Genomic DNA, 19884 nt, shown 5'->3' on the forward strand with positions numbered 1-19884 from the left:
ACAAAGATAGAGCTAGAAATCACTTGCATATTTGCACAAGGGGTGGAGCATTGATCTCCAATAGGAATACACTAAATGCATACATGAGGAAGGTGCTCACTTATGCATGGAGGGAGATTATACCCAATGTTGTATCATGCTCTCTCAATCTCATTGTGTACTGTTGGGGCAAAATAGTTATTGTGGTGGATGTATTTTTGATGTGTGTAGTCAACACTTAGTGAAACCATGCCATCCACGATTTCCATGGGAGGAGTGATGTTCATGGTGTGCTACCATAGATGTATGGATTCATTAACTTCACACGAATGATTTATGAACCAATCAAAATCAAAACCATTATTTAAAGCGAAGAACCATTAGCCCAAGTGGTAGATAATAAATGTTTTGTTAAGCACTTTAATAAATAAGCACACTTAATAAATTAATATTGGCGCTACGCCTTTAGTGATAAGGCACATGCCCATAAAAAATGTCAATTCTTCTAGGCATTTGGATTCATGTCATTGCCTGTCGATGCTACCCAATGCCATCGCCGCATGCTCTATACGTCAACAACTGAAGCATTTACAATTGTTAGAAAATAATTAGATAAAACCCAACAAAAGTGAATACCTAGCAGTTTTCAGCTACAAAATAATTAAATAGGATGGAACTCTGTCCTAACCTTAATTTAATTCGAGTGCGCACTCTAAACTCATAAACGTCTATTAATTGAACATGTATTTTTATAGAATCACCTGTTGTGGAATGACCCACGTGCACACTAAATTAATTCGATGCCCGAAAATGACAGACGTCCTCGTCAACTTCTTGCACAAGGAATCCACCTAGTGTATGAGCTCTGGTCAATAAATATAACCACGGAATCCATCGTGGAATTTGCCTCCTGGCATCAGTAATGGAATGGTGTAATCAATCCAAGGTGGGGGGTTCCATTTGTCGCAAGCAACTGGACGACACGTTATATGATTTATGATATAAGAAGTTGATCATGGCTCTACTTACTTGGTGGATCACAATCATGGATATTGTAATTGGACCACTTGTAAAATTCGAGAGGGAGGGTTTGGGTGGCCCTTGATTACAAACATAGATGGAAGCCCTGATATTCGATTAATACAAGATCATTTCGCGCGTCATGGACCTTGATTACAAGAATAGATGGGAGCTCTGATATTCGATTAATATACAAGATCATTTCGCGTTTAAGACCATCGTCATCTGAAGAGTATCTATCTAATCTAACGCTATCTAATTAGACTCAAACTGATTGCGTCGTGGGAGAAGCGAGACGCAGGATTCGAACGCACGCGAGCACGCGTTCGCGTGCCTCTCTCCCTCAAAAGCGATTTCGGGCATCGTCGCAGCAGCGGAGCTGTGCGGCGGCGGCGGCGGCGGCGAACGAGGAGGGCGAAGCGGCTAGGGCGTCGAATCCGACAGGCTAAAGACGTGGAATCCTCCTCCATCTGCACATTTTATAGCCGGCCTGTCGCACTTCATCGACTCCAGTGTGCTCCCTGCTGTGCTTCTGTTTTGTGTAAGTCGATTTGCCTCAATTTCTTCAGAGATTTCGTCTGAATTCCTTGTCCACTCAGTCGATTGCTTCGCAATCCTCAGGGTAAAGTTAGGACTTCCCCTTTAGCTCAAAGGATGCATGGCCTCAGTCATATCTGTAGGCCTCTTCGGAACTTGCTTCGGAGTAGGATTAAGCCTCTTCAGCTGGTTTCCAGTTTGACAATGAAGATATCCCACTATCAGAGCAATTCATCTAGTGCTATACATTACTCTCTTTCTAACATGATAGCCATCTATCTTGCATCCAAAGCCTTGGATAGCTGAACATGTACATTTCGTTTGGCAGCTTTTGGACTCTCTTGTTAAGTGCGTAGAACGATTTTCGGAAATTTGGGCCAGTAAAGCCCCACTTAAGGAGTGGCTTTTTAACGGAGATCCATGCTTGGTGTTGTTCTCTTGGATTCCATGTTAGCTTACAGAAGTATTGCCCGTGCTACTTGTCATAGATGTGGTACTTTGAATGGATCTTTCCCTGTCAGATGTAAGCCCTATCAAACTTTCCTATCTTGCTACCAATGGGAAAACGATGGCTACACTTCTAATCATCTCTGCACCACCAGTCCCTCTTTGACAGCCTTGTCACTTGAGGATTGGATAGATCTCAGTATGATCTTTTTCATGACTGCTTTTGAGCTTGTGTGGCTGCACTCATTAGTATTCAGCCACTCTGCACATTTATAATTTATATGACTTTTCTCCCAGGAAAATTGTGTTTATCCAAAGTAAAATAATGATTTGATTCCAAAGTCACGTGTGATTAGCATTTTCGATGTTGCTATTTGCATGTTTCAGGCTGTCTTTCAAATTTTGAAACAGGGCCCCCTTAAAGTGAGGCTTTTTTTAATTGCAGGCTAAACATCATTTTGGTGGAAGAGTAAACCAAAAATTCACTTTTTTAATGGACAGATGGCCAGCTGTTTATATCTTCTTCCATGTATTGTGGGCATAACAGACAATAAATCACGACCTTCTTTTGAACTTTCTTCTACCCAGAAAAGGAAGAAGCGCAATGTTATATCAGTCTGTAGAATTAATTCCAACCATGTAAGTAAACCTGTGCCATTGAGGTCTCAAGTTTTTTGTCTTTGAAAGTTCATTCAATTCAAGGACACGCTTTCATATTCCAAATGTGGACTATGTTGATAAATAGTCTAAGGAGAACATCTCCTGTCGCTCAGTAGGAAATAAATGATGCAAATGATATTGCTTATTGTGATAATAATATGCGACATTAAAGAACCAAAGTTCTTGGGAAAAACTTGTACCTTGAAGATGAAAGCAAGGTAGCGACTTTCAGGTGCCATTGCTCTGTGTATGCAAGCTCTTATGGATTTTGTGGCTAAGGCTCTACGCGTTGGCGATTTGATTTCATACCTCTTACTGGTGGCTAACTAATAGCAGTATGGAAATGAGTTCAGCCCCACCTAATCTCAAATGCCACCAAAATAATCAAATAGCTGAAAGTGGCATATCTGTTGTGCAGTTAGAAGCAACTCAGTCTCAAACTTGAATTTGCTTGGTACAAAGGTAGGACCACTTAAGTTTTGAACATTTACTAGGTACAGAGTTGGGCCACCGATTGCTGGAGCTGCAAACAACATGCATTTCACCTCAAAAGCAATTCTGTGTTGAAGACAGGTCTGCTCCAGCATAATCTTAAGGCAGCAGGCAAATGGAGCCAAAAGTAAAATGTGGCAGCTGGAGGCTAAAATGCATCAGTTTTTTGTATACTGGCAGCTTTGTAGTCCTGAAAATGCAGAAGGGGAAGCCACCCTTGAAACAAACTAGAAGATGTGAGGACATAGGATACACTAGGATTTGCAGAGAGAACAGAGATTGTACAAACACAAGGAACATAATGAACTCAAACAAGACTGCAAATGAAGAAGAAGAGAATGAATCAATGTAGAAAATCGGTGAATGAACGAATGCTGGATGTGATTAATGCATGCTGAAGGAGCAGAGGGCTGTCCAATAGTCACTCTCTTCCAGGAGCAGGCTGAGGGAGAGTGTCCTCATGCAACCAAACCACCAAGGTTGATGCCAAAAGATAAGGAAAAGGACCAGGCAGCTATGCAAGCATGAGAAAAGCCAAAATGTAGCAATTCTTGGGATTTCAGATGTGGGTGTCCTTTTTAAGGTAATGTTTTCAAAAATTCCTCATGAAAAGTGTCCTATTTGCCCCATACTTTTGGGCTGCTGTGTCCATGTGGCATGCACAAAAAGCGAGCCAAATTTTGCATGTGCCAGACCGCTGCAGCCTGCCTGACCTCATCTGCCTGCAACCTTACCATTGCCCATGAGTAAGTGCTCTCTCCGTCTCCCACACACACACACACACACACACACACACACACACACACAGACACCCACTTTTGTAATCTCTATAAATAGAGAGCATGCTAGGTCAATGGTATCCCTTGCATCCTCAATCTTCCCCCTTTAATGGCTACCATCTTTAACTAGTTGCTGCCCTCCATGGCCAATTGTTGGTGTGGACATCCTAGAGCTGCCATTCATCATCAGGTAGATTGCATTTGTTCCCATCCTACTAATAGCATCAATTTGCCGCCATTGGAGCTGCCCATCTACTACCAACTTAATTTGGTTGAGTTTTTCTGCTTCTATACATGCGCTTTCTATACCATCTCCTTTAGTAGCTGCCACCGAGTCTTTTTTTTTTTTTTGCAAATAAAATGTGGCTAATTATATTACTTGAGAAAAAACCTTGAATACAAAGAAGTGCTCCTGCTGGGGGCAAGAAGCCATGGAGGGGGTGGGGGGGGGGGGAGGGGTGTATCGCCATTTGGGGTTGCTTGCGTGCATCACGAAAAACAAGTCCTAATAGCCCCAAGTGTGCATGAAGTGAAGACAGAGCTCTTGATAAGCTCGAGACTCGCCCTGCACTTGGTCCCATCAGCCGTGAAGGGAGTGGATGATGGAGGTCCAGAGCTTAGCCAAAGTCGCATGTACAGAAAGTCTCTCTCCCCCAAAAACCTCCTGACACCTCGCCTTCCAGATATGCCATCTAGTGAAACTTCCTATGATCTCCTATACCTCAGAGCGGTCTACCGTGGGCTCCAATACCTGCGGATGGGTAGAGCCTCCAAGCCGGCTATTGCGCATGACCAAGGAAGATCGTATCCTACATCCCAGCCTCATATAGAAGGTGATGACCCTGGCTGACTGCTTGCCAACAGAAAGCTCCCCATGAGATACATCCAAGGCTGGGTGCTAATGCGGCGGAGGATGCGGCATGCTCCTCTCCACACTAGCTGCATTGCCTCACACGACCAGAGGCAGTGCTTTGGAGTTTTTAGAAGCTGTTGTGTGTAGTGTTTACATCTTCCATCCTTTCGTCTGGGCTAACCAACTCCCTACCGCCAAGTCTCCATGTGCCACCAGCCATACGAAGTACGATACCCTCCTCAGTCTCCAGCTGTCCCATATGCGATGCCAGAAAGTCCGTCGGAAAGCATCCGTGATGCTTGTGCTCCGCCCAGTACAACCTACTATGCGATGGCGCCTAGCCCATGTCCTCCTGCATCATCACGTGTCTGCCAATCCTGGCTATGTACTCCAGGAACCTCGGTGGCTTCTTGGCGACCGCCATGGCCAGCCATAGCCACTCTCTTGGATCCACTCCAGCTCATCAAGTGGTCTTCCCTCCCAAATTGAGAGGCGCCACTCCCGGAGCTCCACCCAGAAAATATAGGGGTCCAATTGCCATGTCTTCCCCTGAAGGCCCACCACCCGAATCCTCCTCCACGGAAGGACAACTATCCCTTCATCTTACTGCCCTCTATCAAGGGCTAGACGCCCCCCCTCGTGAACGATGAAGGTCCCATGCGGGGCGCCGCCCACTCTACCTGCCATATGTAGGGGGATACCTGTCGGTGAAAACTTAGCAGCCCATTCCTCCCTGAGCTCTACCGGCTCTCGTAGCGGCGGGTCCCAAGCCACTCCTGAGGTATTGCTGTGTTAATCTTTCTTCTCCTCAACTCGACTCCTCTCTGGCAACCTGATGCCCGCTACAACACCTCCTCATCCATCAATCTGTACACCTCCTGCCAAGTCTTGATGATGTGAGCTAGGCCGGCCTCCCAACCAGCCCATTAGATGTGGGGGCGCTCGCCGATTTGTACCCCCTCTTGATCTCTGACCTGGGGGTTCCGGATCACCGGCTGACGGTCTATCTCCTCTTGGCAACTTGGGGTTCTTTGAATTAGGGCCTTACGGAGGCCCTGCCACACACGAAGTAAGCTACGTAGGAAGGGGAATCTGGGGGGTGTGAGCTTGGCCGTCGTGAAGATCCATCTGAAGGACGATCTCCAATCCCCACCAAGCCTTGGTTTGCACTCTTGGAGACCCTCCTACAATAGGACCTTCCAAGTCTGCCCTCCTAGTGTGAGACTGCAGACTACAAGCTTGCCCAAAAGGGCCATACTTTGGTACTCTGGGTCAATGATCCCAAGCCCTCCCTCTGACCGATGCCGGATGATGGTCGCCCGCGCCACCTTGGCACGAGAGTCCTTGGAACCGTCCGATCCAGCCCAAAGGAAATTCCGCACAAGGCGGCGAAGCTGAGCAACACAAGACGAGGAGAAGCAACAACATGAGGCGATGTACCAAGCCGTCGCTAGGAGGACTTGGTTGACTATCAGGGTTCAGCCCGCTAGGGAGAGATGAGCAGTACTCCAATAGGTCAGCTTCCTCCAAATAGAGTCGAGGACTGGGAGAAACTGCTGGGCGGGGGTGATATTGAGTCCCACCTAGAACCCTAGGTAGAGAATGGTCTGCCCTCTACACACCCATCTAAATCCCAAGTGGATGTTCCACTCCATACTAGAGTCCGGGTCTGTAAGGAAACCAACTGACTTCCGCCAGTTGATTTTCACTCATGTTGCAGTACAGAACACTCGAGAGCTAGTCTCACTCTCTCCATCATCAACTCATCGTCCTCTATGTAAAGTGTTGTATCATCTACATACTTCTAACAGCTTTGTCTCCTCTCTCACTGGAAATCGGAGGCCGTGTAATCCACTCACACATGATCTGAGGAAGTGAGACATCGCCTCTGCAAAGAGTAGGAACAAATACGGGGCCAGTGGGCAGCCTTGCCGTACCGATCTCTCCAGTTGAAACTCCTCCCCTCTCGTGCTACCTATGAGAACCCTACTGGTAGCCGATCTGTAGAGTGTAGAGACCCCATGGATCCATGCCTGGGGAAAGCCCAACCTCTCCATGGTGCCCTCCAAGAAGTCCCAGTCCACCCTATCATAGGCTTTCTCAAAATCTAGGAGTAGTACAACCAATCCGTGACCACTGTGCTGGGCCCACTCTGTCGCCTCAAAGAAGGCAAAGACATTGTGTCTAGGATGCTCCTATCCTAGACAAAGCCTGTCTGTGTGTCATGAATGATGTCTGGAAGCACAGGGCAGAGTTGCCTACCAATCATCTTTGCTAGTGCCTTATAGGCAACTGGCAATAGGGTGATCGGTGGATAGCTCCAACTTGCACATCGTGTCCCCCTTTCGCGCCCAGAAGGTTGCTGAGGTGCGGAATGAGAACTTCGAGCATGTGTCCTCTAGACCGGCGACGGCTGCTCCTGCGCGCACCTCCTGTGTGTGGAGGATGGGATCCCCTGGTGTCTCTTGTGATAATCTCTGTGTAGTTGCTAGGTCCCGCCGGAGTGCTCTCTCCTCCTCCCAACATTGTTGCTTGGCCTGTAGGGCTACCTCTTGGTAGATACTGCTCGACTCGGCTAGGACCTTTGCAACCTCCTCTACGATCCGGTCCCTGCTACTCCACTCCCTAGTCTAAATCTGCTTAATCTGTCTCTTCACCTCCTCTCTCCTGTAGATTGGTTCCGGGATCCGACAGGATCATGTACCTAGTGAAGATTCTGGGGGATCAAGTGTCAGGACCGGGACAGAGTGGTGCTGGCCAATTGCCCGATCTGGTCTCTACGAGAGCATCCCCATTCTCCCATAAAGAACTTGTCCAACCGCTCCAGCAAGACTCCGCCTAGCTGCCTGTATCCCCATGAGAAGTCCAATGACCTTTTCCTCCTGTGGAAAGTTAGGTCTCTCCAAGCATTGGGAGCTCTTGCTACCAGTAGGAAGACCTCCCATGCCTCCTACTCCTCCCTAGCCATGCCGTGGTAGTTTTTGCCTCTACCCTGCTGGTTCTCTAAGGCTTCCAGGTTGTTGAAGTCTCCTCCAACAATCCAGGAGTTCACCTCTGGGAGTCTTGCTACAATCTCCACCCAGAACCTGCTGCGTGCCGCCCTGACCTCAGCGGTGGCATAGACATTGAGGACTTCGAGGCACGAGTCCCTAATATCCAACTTGATCCATAGAACCCTCCTTGCCATAATCGCCCCATGATCTCGTACGCAGGCGGTAAGGCTTGGGCCAATAGAGGTGCATACACCTTCACTTCTGTCGTGGGTACTGATGGCGTATTCCTAGTAGATGTATGACCTGCCTAGGAGAACTTTCCCTACCCGATGGGCCTGGGCAGGGGTGAGCTTGTGCTCCTGCAGAAGTAGGGTGTCTATCTGTCTCGTAAGGGCCGGTTGCAACTCCTGTCGAACAATCAACTTCCTGGAACCACGTGCCCCACTGTAGTGGGGACTATTCACATTCCAGGATGCGAGGTGTAAACTCGTGGGGAAACCTGTGATTGACCGAACAGGCATCTCTTTGGTGTGGAAGCTGATAATGAGGAGGAGGAACTATGGGGCTTGCAAGTACGCTTTGTCGAAGGCCTGAACGGCAAGCTCTAGTCCCCCATGGTGGCCCTTGAGCCGACCATAGGGGTAATGGATGCTCCAGGTGGTACTACCAATGTATCTATCAGCCATGCTGAGAATCGTGACTCTGTACACTGGTAGAAACGGGCTGCTTGGGGCAGGGGCTACTCAATCACATCCATTGGAGCTCTCCAATGTGGAGGGGCTCGAAAGATAATGCTCAAGTATGGGATCTCGACACCAGCCCACCAATTAATGTCCATCATGTAGCCTGGCCACTGTTGTGCAAACAGTGCTAGTCCTTCTTCTCCCATCCACTGGGAGATGTGGTCTGCCACTTGACTCTTTACCTTCTCCTCTATTTGTGTCGTCATCCAATCCCCTGAGTGAGAGGACTGAAGGAAGAAGGCGTAGTTTGGTCCATCCGGTGGTGCCAATAGATGGACCTTGCCCCTCCTGGACTTACGAACCACGAAGATCCCCACCTCTAGAGGTAGTGGGAACTCTCCGCGCTCCGCAACTCTCAGGTAGGACCATGGGCCACTATGGAAGAATTCCTGTGGTAACAGCTGCACCTGTCTCGGGAAAGTGTGACGGGCGGTAGAGGCAGATGAGCTGGTGGCTGTGTGGGGAGGGCAAAATTACTGGTGTGAGGAGGATGTAGGCATGTGTGGCTCATCTCCTCCTGTGGGAGGGGGGGGCGGGTGGGTTTGGGGAAGATCACCTGTACCAAGTGCGGATTGGGGGGGTGCTCGGCAGGGGAGGTGGTGGGGGGGAAGAAGATTGAGGGATGGTGGGGTGGTCGGAGGTACGTGGTAGGTGTGGGGGAGGGGGACTAGTGGCCCTGGAAGGGGGGGGCTGTGGGCCAGGGTCAATGGGGGATCCATGGGAGGTGGAGGGGGGGGGGTGGGGTGTGGGGATTGTGGGATCTCAAGTGAGGTAGTCTATGGCGTGGATGGTGGATGTGGGGGACTGCGGTCCTGCTGGTAGGTGGGACAGGAAGGGGGGGCTGCGGAGTGCTCTCCCGAGGGGGCGTCGCTCGCCCTTCTGGTCCCTGCTGCCGAGGCTGTGTTTGAAGAGTTGGCTACGGCCTCCCCTGCTGTCTCCCTCTGTGACGTCTCTGGAGCTGGCTGTGGCCTCCCCTGCCGTCTCCCTCTCTAATGTCTCTGGACCTGTGTGAAGCCGTCCGCATCTACCTGCGGGCCTATCGATGGAGCTGCCTTGGCTCCTAAGCGTATGTAATTTGCTGCCTGATGCCCGAAGTCACGGTAGCGCAGGCACTACCCTGGTTGCTGAGTCACAATGACCTGTTGCCTAAAGGAGTGACCTCCTACCTCAATCTCTAGGAACTTTAGTATAACCTTTGTGTCTTTCACGGCCACTCCTATCTTTGGGACTCTTGCAGCTGTCACTGCATCTGCAAAGGAGGCAGGAATGACTGTTCCAAAGAGCCATCCAAAGTCTTCCACTAACTGGCGGTACTCTACCACCAGTTTGGGAAAAGTAAGGTGATTGGATGTCTGAGGAATCTGTTATGGAGCGCAAATGTCTCCACTGTGAAGCCGCTATACCAGGGGACCATGTAAATGACCCCCTTCATGGAGGCATAGGGTGAGCTCTCCACTAATTCACGAGTTGTGCCCGCAGAGGTAGAATTCTACATATGAAATGTGGCAAAGACTTGCGGAATTGTATGCTCGGAAAAGTGCAACTAGCAAGGTTTATTGGCTGAAAAAGTTGATGGACCTTCGGATGAAGGAAGGTATAGCCATTTCTATACATTTGAATGAGTTCAACTTAATTTTCAGTCAGCTGATTGCTTTGGATTTTCACATTGATGATGAGTTCAAGGCTACTTTCTTGCTATGCACTTTGCCTAAAAGTTGGGATCCTTTCACGACAGCTTTGAGTAACTCAAATACTTAGTTGTTATATTTTGATGTGGAGAGTTCTTTGCTGATGGAAGAGCTCAACATGCAAAATAATTCAGCAAATAAGTTTTCTAATGCATTGCACACTAGGGGCAGATTTTAGCAAAAGGGAAATTCTGAAAATAGAGCACACAACAAGTCTCATGGCAAAAATGTGGTGTCATCATTGTTGCAAGAAAGGGCACTACAAATGGGACTGTTTTCAATTGAAAGAGAAATGCAAAAGCAAAAACATTGAAGGCAAAAAATTTGAGAAAAAGGACAGTCAACTTGTAAAGAAAAGCAGTGTGAAGATAGAGGAGGTAAATGTAGTCACTCATGAGAATGATAGTGATGGTGATGTACTCCTTGCTTCTTCTTTGAGTGCCCATGCATCGATTGCACATTTTGATGATGACATGTACACTTGGATACTTGATTTAGGTGTGTCTTTTCATGTCACACCACATCATGAGTGGTTTTTTGACTACAATGGTGGTGCACGTGGTGCTGTCCACTTGGGAGATAACTATGCATGTCAAATTGTAGGTATTGGCAGTGTGAAATTGGAATGTCCGCATGGCTCCGTGTTTGTTTTGCATAATGTGAGGCATGTACCTCAGCTTGATAAGCAGAGGGCAGCTAGATGATGAAGGCTCTCATACCACCTTTGGAGATAGCAAATGGAAAATTATTAAGGGCTCTCGTATTGTTGCGAAGGGCTCTAAAAGTGATACTTTGTATCCTTTGTATGTATCTAGCGTGCATGACCATGTAGTCGCCATAACCAAGCAGCCAAGTGTTTCTTTTTGGCATAGCCGGTTGGAACACATGAGTCAAACTAGAATGAAAGTGCTTTCTCGTTTGGGTTATTTGCCGTATTTGAGGTATGTTAATTTTGAACAATGTGATCATTGTATTTATGGTAAGCATGCTGAAACGTCGCATAAAAAATCTCTCTCTAAACTCTTCACCCTTAGAGTTGGTACATTTAGATATATATCAAATGCCAGGGTTATCTCTAGGGGGGAAGAAGTATTTCATTACTTTTATTGATGATGGCACACGCAAAGTATGGTTTTATCCAATCCGTCATAAAGACGAGGCCTTGGATAAATTTAAAAAATTCATTGCACTTGCTGAAAATCAGACCAGCTGGACATTAAAGTATCTTTGCTTTGACAATGATGTGGAATTTATGTCCAAAGCCTTTCAGGACTTTTGTGACAGCAAAGGGATTAAAAGGAAGCTCACCGCCCCTCATAATCCACAAAATAGTATTGCAAAGGACCATTCAAGACATGGTTTGTACAATGCTGTCACATGCTACTTTACCTCGTGGATTTTGGGCAGAGGCTATTACGACAGCCGTATACTTGATTAATCGGTCATAAACAAGTCTCGGGGGGGAGAGTCCCTCAAGAATCATGGTCGGGCAAGCCACCTTTGTATGCTTACTTGAGAGTGTTTGGCTGCGAGGCATTTGTGCACACTTGGAAGGAAGAATGCAACAAACTTGAGCCAAAGTCTTGCAAATGTATTTTCCTAGGATATGGTGATGAGGGTGAAATGGGGTATAGGTTATGGGATCTCGAAAAGAAAAAAGAAATGTGTGTAGCAATGATATTATCTTCCAAGAAGATCGCATGTACAAACAACCTGAAAAGACTGAGGAAGTGAGAAGGGTTGTATTCTAGGAAGATGTACTGATAGGATAGCAACAAATATCTGCTGTAAATGGCTTTGAAAATGCAGGGAATGATGCTGAAAATGATGAACAAGATATTGCCCATGATGTACCACAATTTCAGCAAGAACAAATGGCCTTTGGAACATCTAGAATCGGCTATATAGCATGCTGAACCTACAGAATAGTAAGTTGTTATTGCAGACTTGCAGGTTTAACAGCTAGCAAATCTTGATCATTGGGTCTATAGGTCGACCAGAATGCAAAGACACCCAGATAGGTTTGTTCCTAGTGTAAATTATGTGGCTGAGTATGTCATGTTGACAAATTGTGGTGAGCCGTCATGCTTCAAGGAAGTACAAAAAAGACAGCAAGAAATGGCATAAGGCTATGCTGTTAGAGATGGAATCTCTCATGAAAAATGGCACTTGGGATTTGGTGCATTTGCCTAAAGGGCAGAAATTGCTACCATGCAAATGGGTTTACAAAATGAAAGTCACTTCTGGTTCTTTGCTAAGATACAAAGCACGGCTGAATGCTAAAGGGTACAAGCAAGAACTATAAAAAATTACATGGCGCAGCAAATAAAATCTGAGAAAGAGATAGAGAGTACACAACAGATAAGAGGAGAATTAAAAAAAATTCTTTAGCTCTGAACAATTGATACAAAGATGGCTCTGTCCACCCGTGTGTTTCCACTGTGAAGCTTAGATGATGATCTAGACAAGATAGGTGAATAGCTTAAGGCTAGTTGGAACAACTTAGACCGGGTGAAAGATAGATGATTGATGGCTGTGAAGGGGTTTAGCTTTTATAGCCTATGAAGGGGGTCATGATGGATGACCTTTCATATGCATCTGTGTCTGTTGACTTTCCATGTGCACGTGTCTGTTGACCTTCCATGTATCCATGTGTTTGTTGACTTTTCATGTGCACCTCCACTAGTTGGCTAGGGAATATTCCCTTTACCGTTGGCTAGGGCCCTTGCTAACTCCCTTACCCCGCAACTCGATGCAATGTGCCTTGAGTTGCTATTAGCTTAACTACTCCGTTTAACCCAAAGATTATATCCACAACGGTCACCTTTTTGCCATCTGGTCACATAGACCTCATCTGATATACAAGCCAGGACTCAACCAATATCTGGGCTCACATATGGCTTCTCCCCATAAATGGGAGCCTTACAACTTTGAGCACCATGGATCATTGGTGGCACCTTATGAGGATGGGGCATTGAGCATATCTAACACTCCCCCTCAATGTCTCCTCAGCCCAATGTCGAGTCTCTGAAGATAAACTTGAAGCAGATCATTCGTTAAGTGCTTTGGTGAAGATATCTGCTCCATTCTCCTCTGTTGGACAGTAGACTAGTTCCACTATCTCATCCTCGATCAAATCACACAGATAGTGATACTGTATCTCTATATGTTTGGTGCGTACATGAAACATTGGATTTTTGGCAATGGCGATGCAACTCTGATTGTCACATCTCAGCATAGTTGGTTCTTCATCCTGCATTCCCATATGCCATAAGATCCTTCTCAACCATACTGCTTCACATACAACAAAATAGGTTGCCTTGTACTCTACTTCGGTAGAAGACAATGCCACTATTAGTTGCTTCTTACTAATCTAGGAGAATTTTCTTGAACCCAAAGAGAAACAATAACCAGAAGTTGACTTCCTGGAATCACTATCTCTTGCCCAATGTGAGTTATAGTTTTCCACAAGAGAAGTTTCGGAATTGTATATGATACCATAGTCAAGAGTTTCCTTCAAGTATTTGAGCACCTGTATCCCAGCTTTCCAATGACTCTCATGAGGTTTGTTTGAGAACCTTCTCAAAACACCAACAATAAAATGGATATCTCGTCTGGTGTTACACAAGTAGATCAAACTGTCGACCAACCTCCTGTACCTCCTAATGTCTGCTAGTGCTGATGTATCCTCAACGGATAACTTTGCATTCATCTCCTTAGGTATAGCTATTTCCTTGCACTCGGTTATGCCAAATGCCTTCAAGATCTCCCATGCATACTTCTTCTGACAGATAAAGATGTTTTTTGACTCTTGCCAGACTTCAATCCCCAAACAATAGTGCAGCAAGCCTAAGTCTATCATTTCAAACTCAAAACTCAAAGCCTTTCGAGTTTGGTTGATCATATCTTCATAGTCACCTGTAATAAGAAGGTCGTCCATATATAGGACAATCACTACAGACTTTTCACCATCCCTGTAAACATACAAGTTAGCATCTGAGGCACATCTTTTGAAGTTTAAGTTTAAAAAGAACTTATCTATCCGCTGGTACCATGCTCTGGGGGCTTGTTTCAGCCCATACAATGCTTTCTTCAGCTTACACACTTTGTTCTTAGAATGGGGGGCCTCAAACCTTGGTGGTTGAGCCACATACACCTCCTTCTTGAGGTCACCATTTAAGAACACCGACTTAACATCCACTTGGTAAACTAGCCACTGCTTATGGGCGGCCATTGCAAGTACTATGTGAATAGTGGTCATTCTAGCAGTTGGGGCAAATGACTCTTGAAAATCAAACCCTTCAACTTGTGAAAATCCCTGTGCAACCAGTCTAGCTTTGTACTTTTCTAAGGTACCATTAGCCTTGTACTTTACTTTCCAGATCCACTTGGTGCCAACACCCTTCCGCTTTGTTGGCCAATCCACTAGCTCCCAAGTGTCATTCTTCATTATGCTGTCATACTCGGCTTGCATAGGTGCCTTCCATGCTGGATCTGCAAGTGCTTATTCTAAGTCGGTTGGCTCCTTTACTTCTCTCATAATCTCAACCATCAAGGCCATATTGACTATGTGAGTAGAAGCCCTCCTTTGCTCCTCTATTCTTTGAGATCTCCTTGGTTTGTTTGCCTTCTTCTCAACAGCTGTAGGCATAGGATTATTGTGGTCATAGAGCTGCTTCACCCAACACGGCAATGGCTTTTCCGGTGGGATGATGTCAGGTTGGTGAACTTTTTCCTCATCATTTGAAGATGATGCTTTCTCCTCCTTAAGGATAGGGACAACTCTTGGGACAAATTCATAGTGGACTACTTCGTTTGATGATAAAGTGAAAGAACTTGCCTTCTCCTACTCCACTGTATGTGGCTACTCCTTAAACACCATACCACGGCTCACGATGATCTTCTTTGCCTCTTGGTTATATAATTTGTAAGCCTTCTGCTCATCACTATAACCCAAGAAGATACATTTTCTGCTTTTTGGTTTTAACTTGTTTCTTTTCTCATTTGGAATAGGTGTATAACATTCACATCCAAAAATTCTGAAATGTAAGATAGATGGTTTCTTACCAGTGTAAGCCTCATGAGGAGTTTTTCCCTTGAGAGCCTTTATGTAGCTCCGATTTAGAATGTAGACTGCAATATTATTAGCTTCAACCTAAAAATGGTTAGGCAATCCCTTGCCCTTTAGCATGTATCTTGTCATCTCCACAATGGTGTGATTCCTGCGTTTCACAACACCGTTTTGCTGAGGTGTGTGAGGCGTCGTCAATTGACACTTGATCCCTTTGCTCTTGCAAAAGTCTTCAAACTCCTTTGAGTTGAACTCACCACCACCATCTGTTCTAAATTTCTTCATACTTTTTTATGTTTCATTCTCAACAAGTTTTAGCCATTCTTTAAACTTACCAAAAGCTTGAGCCTTGAGCCTTATCGCGAAGGAAGTACATCCACATCTTCCTCTGTAGTCATCGACAATCAACATAAAATAAGATCCCCCCAAGGCCTATGTAGGCATCTTACTGCGCAAGCCAGCATGTACCAACTCTAAAGGAGCTTGTGCTCTATTCTTGCTTTCCTGTGGAAATGCCTTTCTCTATTGCTTACCCATCATACAAGCTTCACATGGTTCCTTTAATTCAGTCACTGCAAATAGGTGAGCAACCATGCCTTGCTTGTGCATCTCCTTCAACACAGCAAATCCGATGTGTCCAAACCTTTCATGCCAAAGCTTACTTGTGTCCACTCTAGCGGTAGTTGTAAGAGTACTTAGCTCATATAGGTTGTTTCTTCTTTCTCCTTTGCCAATAACTTTGCCAGCACTGTCGAGAATTTCTGCACCTGTCTTCTTGAACCTCACTTCATGACTAAGATTAGTTATGGTAGCAACTGATAACAAATTTCTCCTAATTTTGGGAATATACAACACATTTGAAAGCCTTTTGACTTCACCATTTGCAGCAACAAAAGAAATAGTACCTGTGCCCACAGCAGGGCATTTTGCATCATTTCCAACCGTCACAGTGATGGATTCTTGTAGAGACTGCATAGAACTGTATAGATCTTTCTTGTTGGTCATGTGACGGGAGGCTCCACTATCCAACACCCATGAGTTAGTGGTAGATTCTTCTTGTGCCGAGGAACACACTTTCTCAATGGCTGCCATGAATAACTCCAACTCTACTTCAGCCGTATTGGCTGTCTCTTTCCATTTACTTTTAAGGGTACCATTCTTTTCATCAGTCTTCTTGACACGACAATTTGCGATTACATGCCTTTTCTTGCAATAGAAGCACTCTCCTTGAAACTTCTTCTTACTGTTCTTTTTATTTTTGTCACCATCATTTTTGGTGGAGGAACCACCTTTGCCGTTTGCATTGGCAGAGAGTGTAACATCTCCATTGTTGCTTTCTTCTCGGGCTTTCAGCCTCAACTCCTCCATTAATAATGCACAAAACTCCTCAAAAGTCAAAAGCTTGAGGTCTCACTTGAGTATTAAGGGTAGTTACTAGTCCATCAAACTTTTGTGGACAAATCTGAAGACACCTCCTCGCTAGCTCCTCTCTAGTCTTTTGTATCCCAACGCTAGCCATCTGGTTGCGTAGATTCTTAATCCGAGTGATGAATGCTTCAGCTATCTCTCCTTTAGTAAACTTCTCCGCTGCTAGTTGATTCTCTAAGTTTTGAATCCTTGTTTGGTTTCGCATTTCATATTGACTCCTCAGTACATTCCAAGCCTCTGATGCTTTGGTTGTATGTTGAATCAAAGTCAGAACAATGTTAGATGAGCTTGTAATAACTAAGGCACATCACAATGCATCTGCATTCCTTCGTTTCCAAGCTCGTAGAAGATTTGCATTCGGAGGAATCATCACACTAGAATTTGATGGGTCAAGGGTAGGCTGTGGTTCTGGGTCACTCCCCAGCACAGTCTCCAAAAGCTCATAAGAATCAAGGATAGTTGTAATTTTGAACTTCCATAAAGTGTAGTTTGTATCATCTAACTTGCCTTTGCTGAAGGTTCGCGGATGAATCCTCAGTATTTAAATAGCCGGTACAACAGTACCACCTCTTGCACCTCTTCCTAATGCGCCAGAATCACTTCCGGAAGTCGACATAGTTCCTCTTTGCTGTTGAAGTCTTTGCCTCTTGCGCACTCTTCGATCCCTAGAGCCCCCTAGGCTCTGATACCATGTAAAAAATTACACAGTGCAGCAAATAGAATCTGAGAAAGAGAGAGAGTACACAACAGATAAGAGGAGAATTTAAAAAAATTCTTTAGCTCCAAACAACTGATACAAAGATGGCTTTGTCCATTTGTGCACTTCCATTGTGAAGTTTAGATGAGGATCTAGATAGAAGATAGGTGAAGAGCTTAAGGCTAGTTGAAACAACTCTGACTGGGTGAAAGATAGATGATTGATGGCTGTGAAGGAGCTTAGTTTTTATAGCTTGTGAATGGAGTCATGATGGATGACCTTCCATATGTACCTGTGTCTGTTGACTTTCCATGTGTACATGTCTGTTGACCTTCCATGTGCCCATGTGTTTGTTGGCTTTCCATGTGCACCTCCACTAGTTGGCTACCGCTGTCTAGGGCCCTTGCTAACTCCCTTACCCTGCAACTCGATGCAATGTGCCTCGAGTTGCTACCAGCTTAACTACTCCGTCTAACCCAAAGATTAGACCCACTACGGTCACCTTTTTGCCATCCGGTGATATAGACCTCATCTGACATACAAGTTAGGACTCAACCAATATCCGGACTCACATATGGCTTCTCCTCATAATGGGGGCCTTACAACTCTAAGCACCATGGATCATTGGTGGCACCTTATGAGGGTGGGGCATTGAGCATATCTAACAGGAACATGGAATTGATTTTGATGAAATTTTTTCTCTTGTAGTCAAAATGACTACTTTGCGAACCATTTTGGGCTTGGTTGCATCTGAAGATATGGAACTCTTACGGATGGATGTAAAAACAACTTTCTTACATAGTGATCCGCATGAGGAGATCTATATGTAGCAGCTTGAGTGTTTTGTTGCATAGGGGAAAGAGCACATGGTATGTAAACTCAACAAGAGTTCGTATGGCTAAAATAGGCACCACGAGAATGGTATCATAAATTTGATATATTTATGCAATCTCAGGGATTGCATAGATCTCAAGTTGATCACTGCTTATCCCTTGCCATTGGCTTCCCTTCCTTGTTGCATCTCCCCTTTGCATTCATGATCATCATCATCTTTGTAAAAGGGCGCTTTGGCAAGCAAACAATTTTCCCATAAGCTTCATGGTCCAAGTGACACTTGTTGCATGCGCATTCTTATCATGTAGCATTACTCTATGCATCTCATTGTGCAAAGCACCCTTGAGCAGATCCTGTGAGTTGTTTCCATTGGTGGTTCTTTCACCACCTTACCACCACACCTACATACTACTTTTGCATTTTCCTTCGTCACCAATATCCACGCATGGTTGAGATAGCCAGTTTGTTTTGTGATGTGGTGGATCTAACCATCCCTTTCCATAAGTTTAATTAAATAGTGCACGGTCCTAGAGATTTTTTGTGTCCCATAAGCAAAACTCTAATTTGGTAGGATCCTTCTACATCTATAAATAGATAAGCTGCCCAATATTCAATCCATCCCTTGTCTTGCAAGTTTCGGCTAGCAGCCCTCCTCCACTAGCTGTCCGGGAGAGATTGCTGTGTTCTGGTTTCTAGCTTGTTGCTCTTCCATTTCCAGCATTGGCCCGATTTTTATTTGCATCTACAACATGTTGTTTTTATGTTTTCAACACTTTTCTTCATCAGCCTTTGCTCTGACTCGCACTTAGGATCCGCCTCTGTTGGATGACCCATCAACACTTTCCTTAGCCCACTCCCACAAGAGCCACTCGTTGTTGGATAGCTTTGGCCTTGAGCATTCTGTGCATTCTCTCATTCATTTATACAAATGCAGCAAGGATGATGTTGTTGGACAGGGAGAGGAGAGAGAAAATTGCAATTACAGTAGGTTGGTGATGACGTTACAGGTTTATGGCAGCAAAAAATGTAGGTTTGATGAGGTGGCAGGCTGATGGCAGAAAAAATGTAGGTATGATGATGTGGTAGTTTATACAGTAGTAGAAGGTCACAAACGCAGCATTAGAACAGGTCACCAATTGTAGACAATGCAGCAAATGTAGTAAACACAGCAGTGGAAGATGTGGACTGTGAGGTGGAGACTAGGAACACGTGCTAGATGGATGGAGACAATGTTGGGCAGCCTTGGCTGAGATGTCCTCCATGAAGGGATGTGGGGAGCAAAGCTAAATCACCTAAAACTTGCAAAAACAAGATTGGCTGAATGGGAGGGCAGGCTATCTATTTATAGAAAGTTTTGGGTCTCCCAAATTAGGCTTTATATGTGGGACATTGAAACTCTCTTGAACCGCTTTCAGTTTAAAAGAATGGTTAAAATTCATTAATTGAGTGTAGTTTTGGGGCTGTTTGATGAATGCTAATGGTAATTTAGCTTAACACCACCCACACATCACCCACCCACCACAACCCCCCTGACAATCCCCGCCCCCTTGCGCCCGCGCACCCCCCCCCCTCTTTTTCTTAGGTCTCAAAGGCCTCTTTTGCCTTTTGCAGACTTTAATAGGTCTTTCTTTCTCTCTCTCTCTCTCTCTCACACACACACACA

General features: G+C 45.4%; 1 protein-coding gene across 2 annotated transcripts in view; it reads left to right on the forward strand.

The window, feature by feature from the left end:
- Nucleotides 1–1252: 1252 nt before the first annotated feature.
- The window catches only part of CCB4 (cofactor assembly of complex C), a 28400-nt gene continuing 9768 nt past the window's right edge, over nt 1253–19884 (forward strand). The window contains exons 1-2 of one of the 2 annotated variants that reach the window (XM_087669410.1): nt 1253–1540; nt 2485–2622. In XM_087669410.1, coding sequence (XP_087525536.1) covers nt 2485–2622 — 138 coding nt within the window. In that variant the 5' untranslated portion in view covers nt 1253–1540. Of the gene's footprint in view, nt 1541–2428; nt 2623–19884 lie in introns of both variants that reach the window. The other variant, XM_087669409.1, reaches the window with a different exon arrangement.

Source organism: Lygodium microphyllum, chromosome 27 (assembly GCF_053477565.2).
Source record: "Lygodium microphyllum isolate KBCC chromosome 27, Lygodium_microphyllum_v1.1.10, whole genome shotgun sequence".
NCBI lineage: Eukaryota > Viridiplantae > Streptophyta > Polypodiopsida > Schizaeales > Lygodiaceae > Lygodium > Lygodium microphyllum.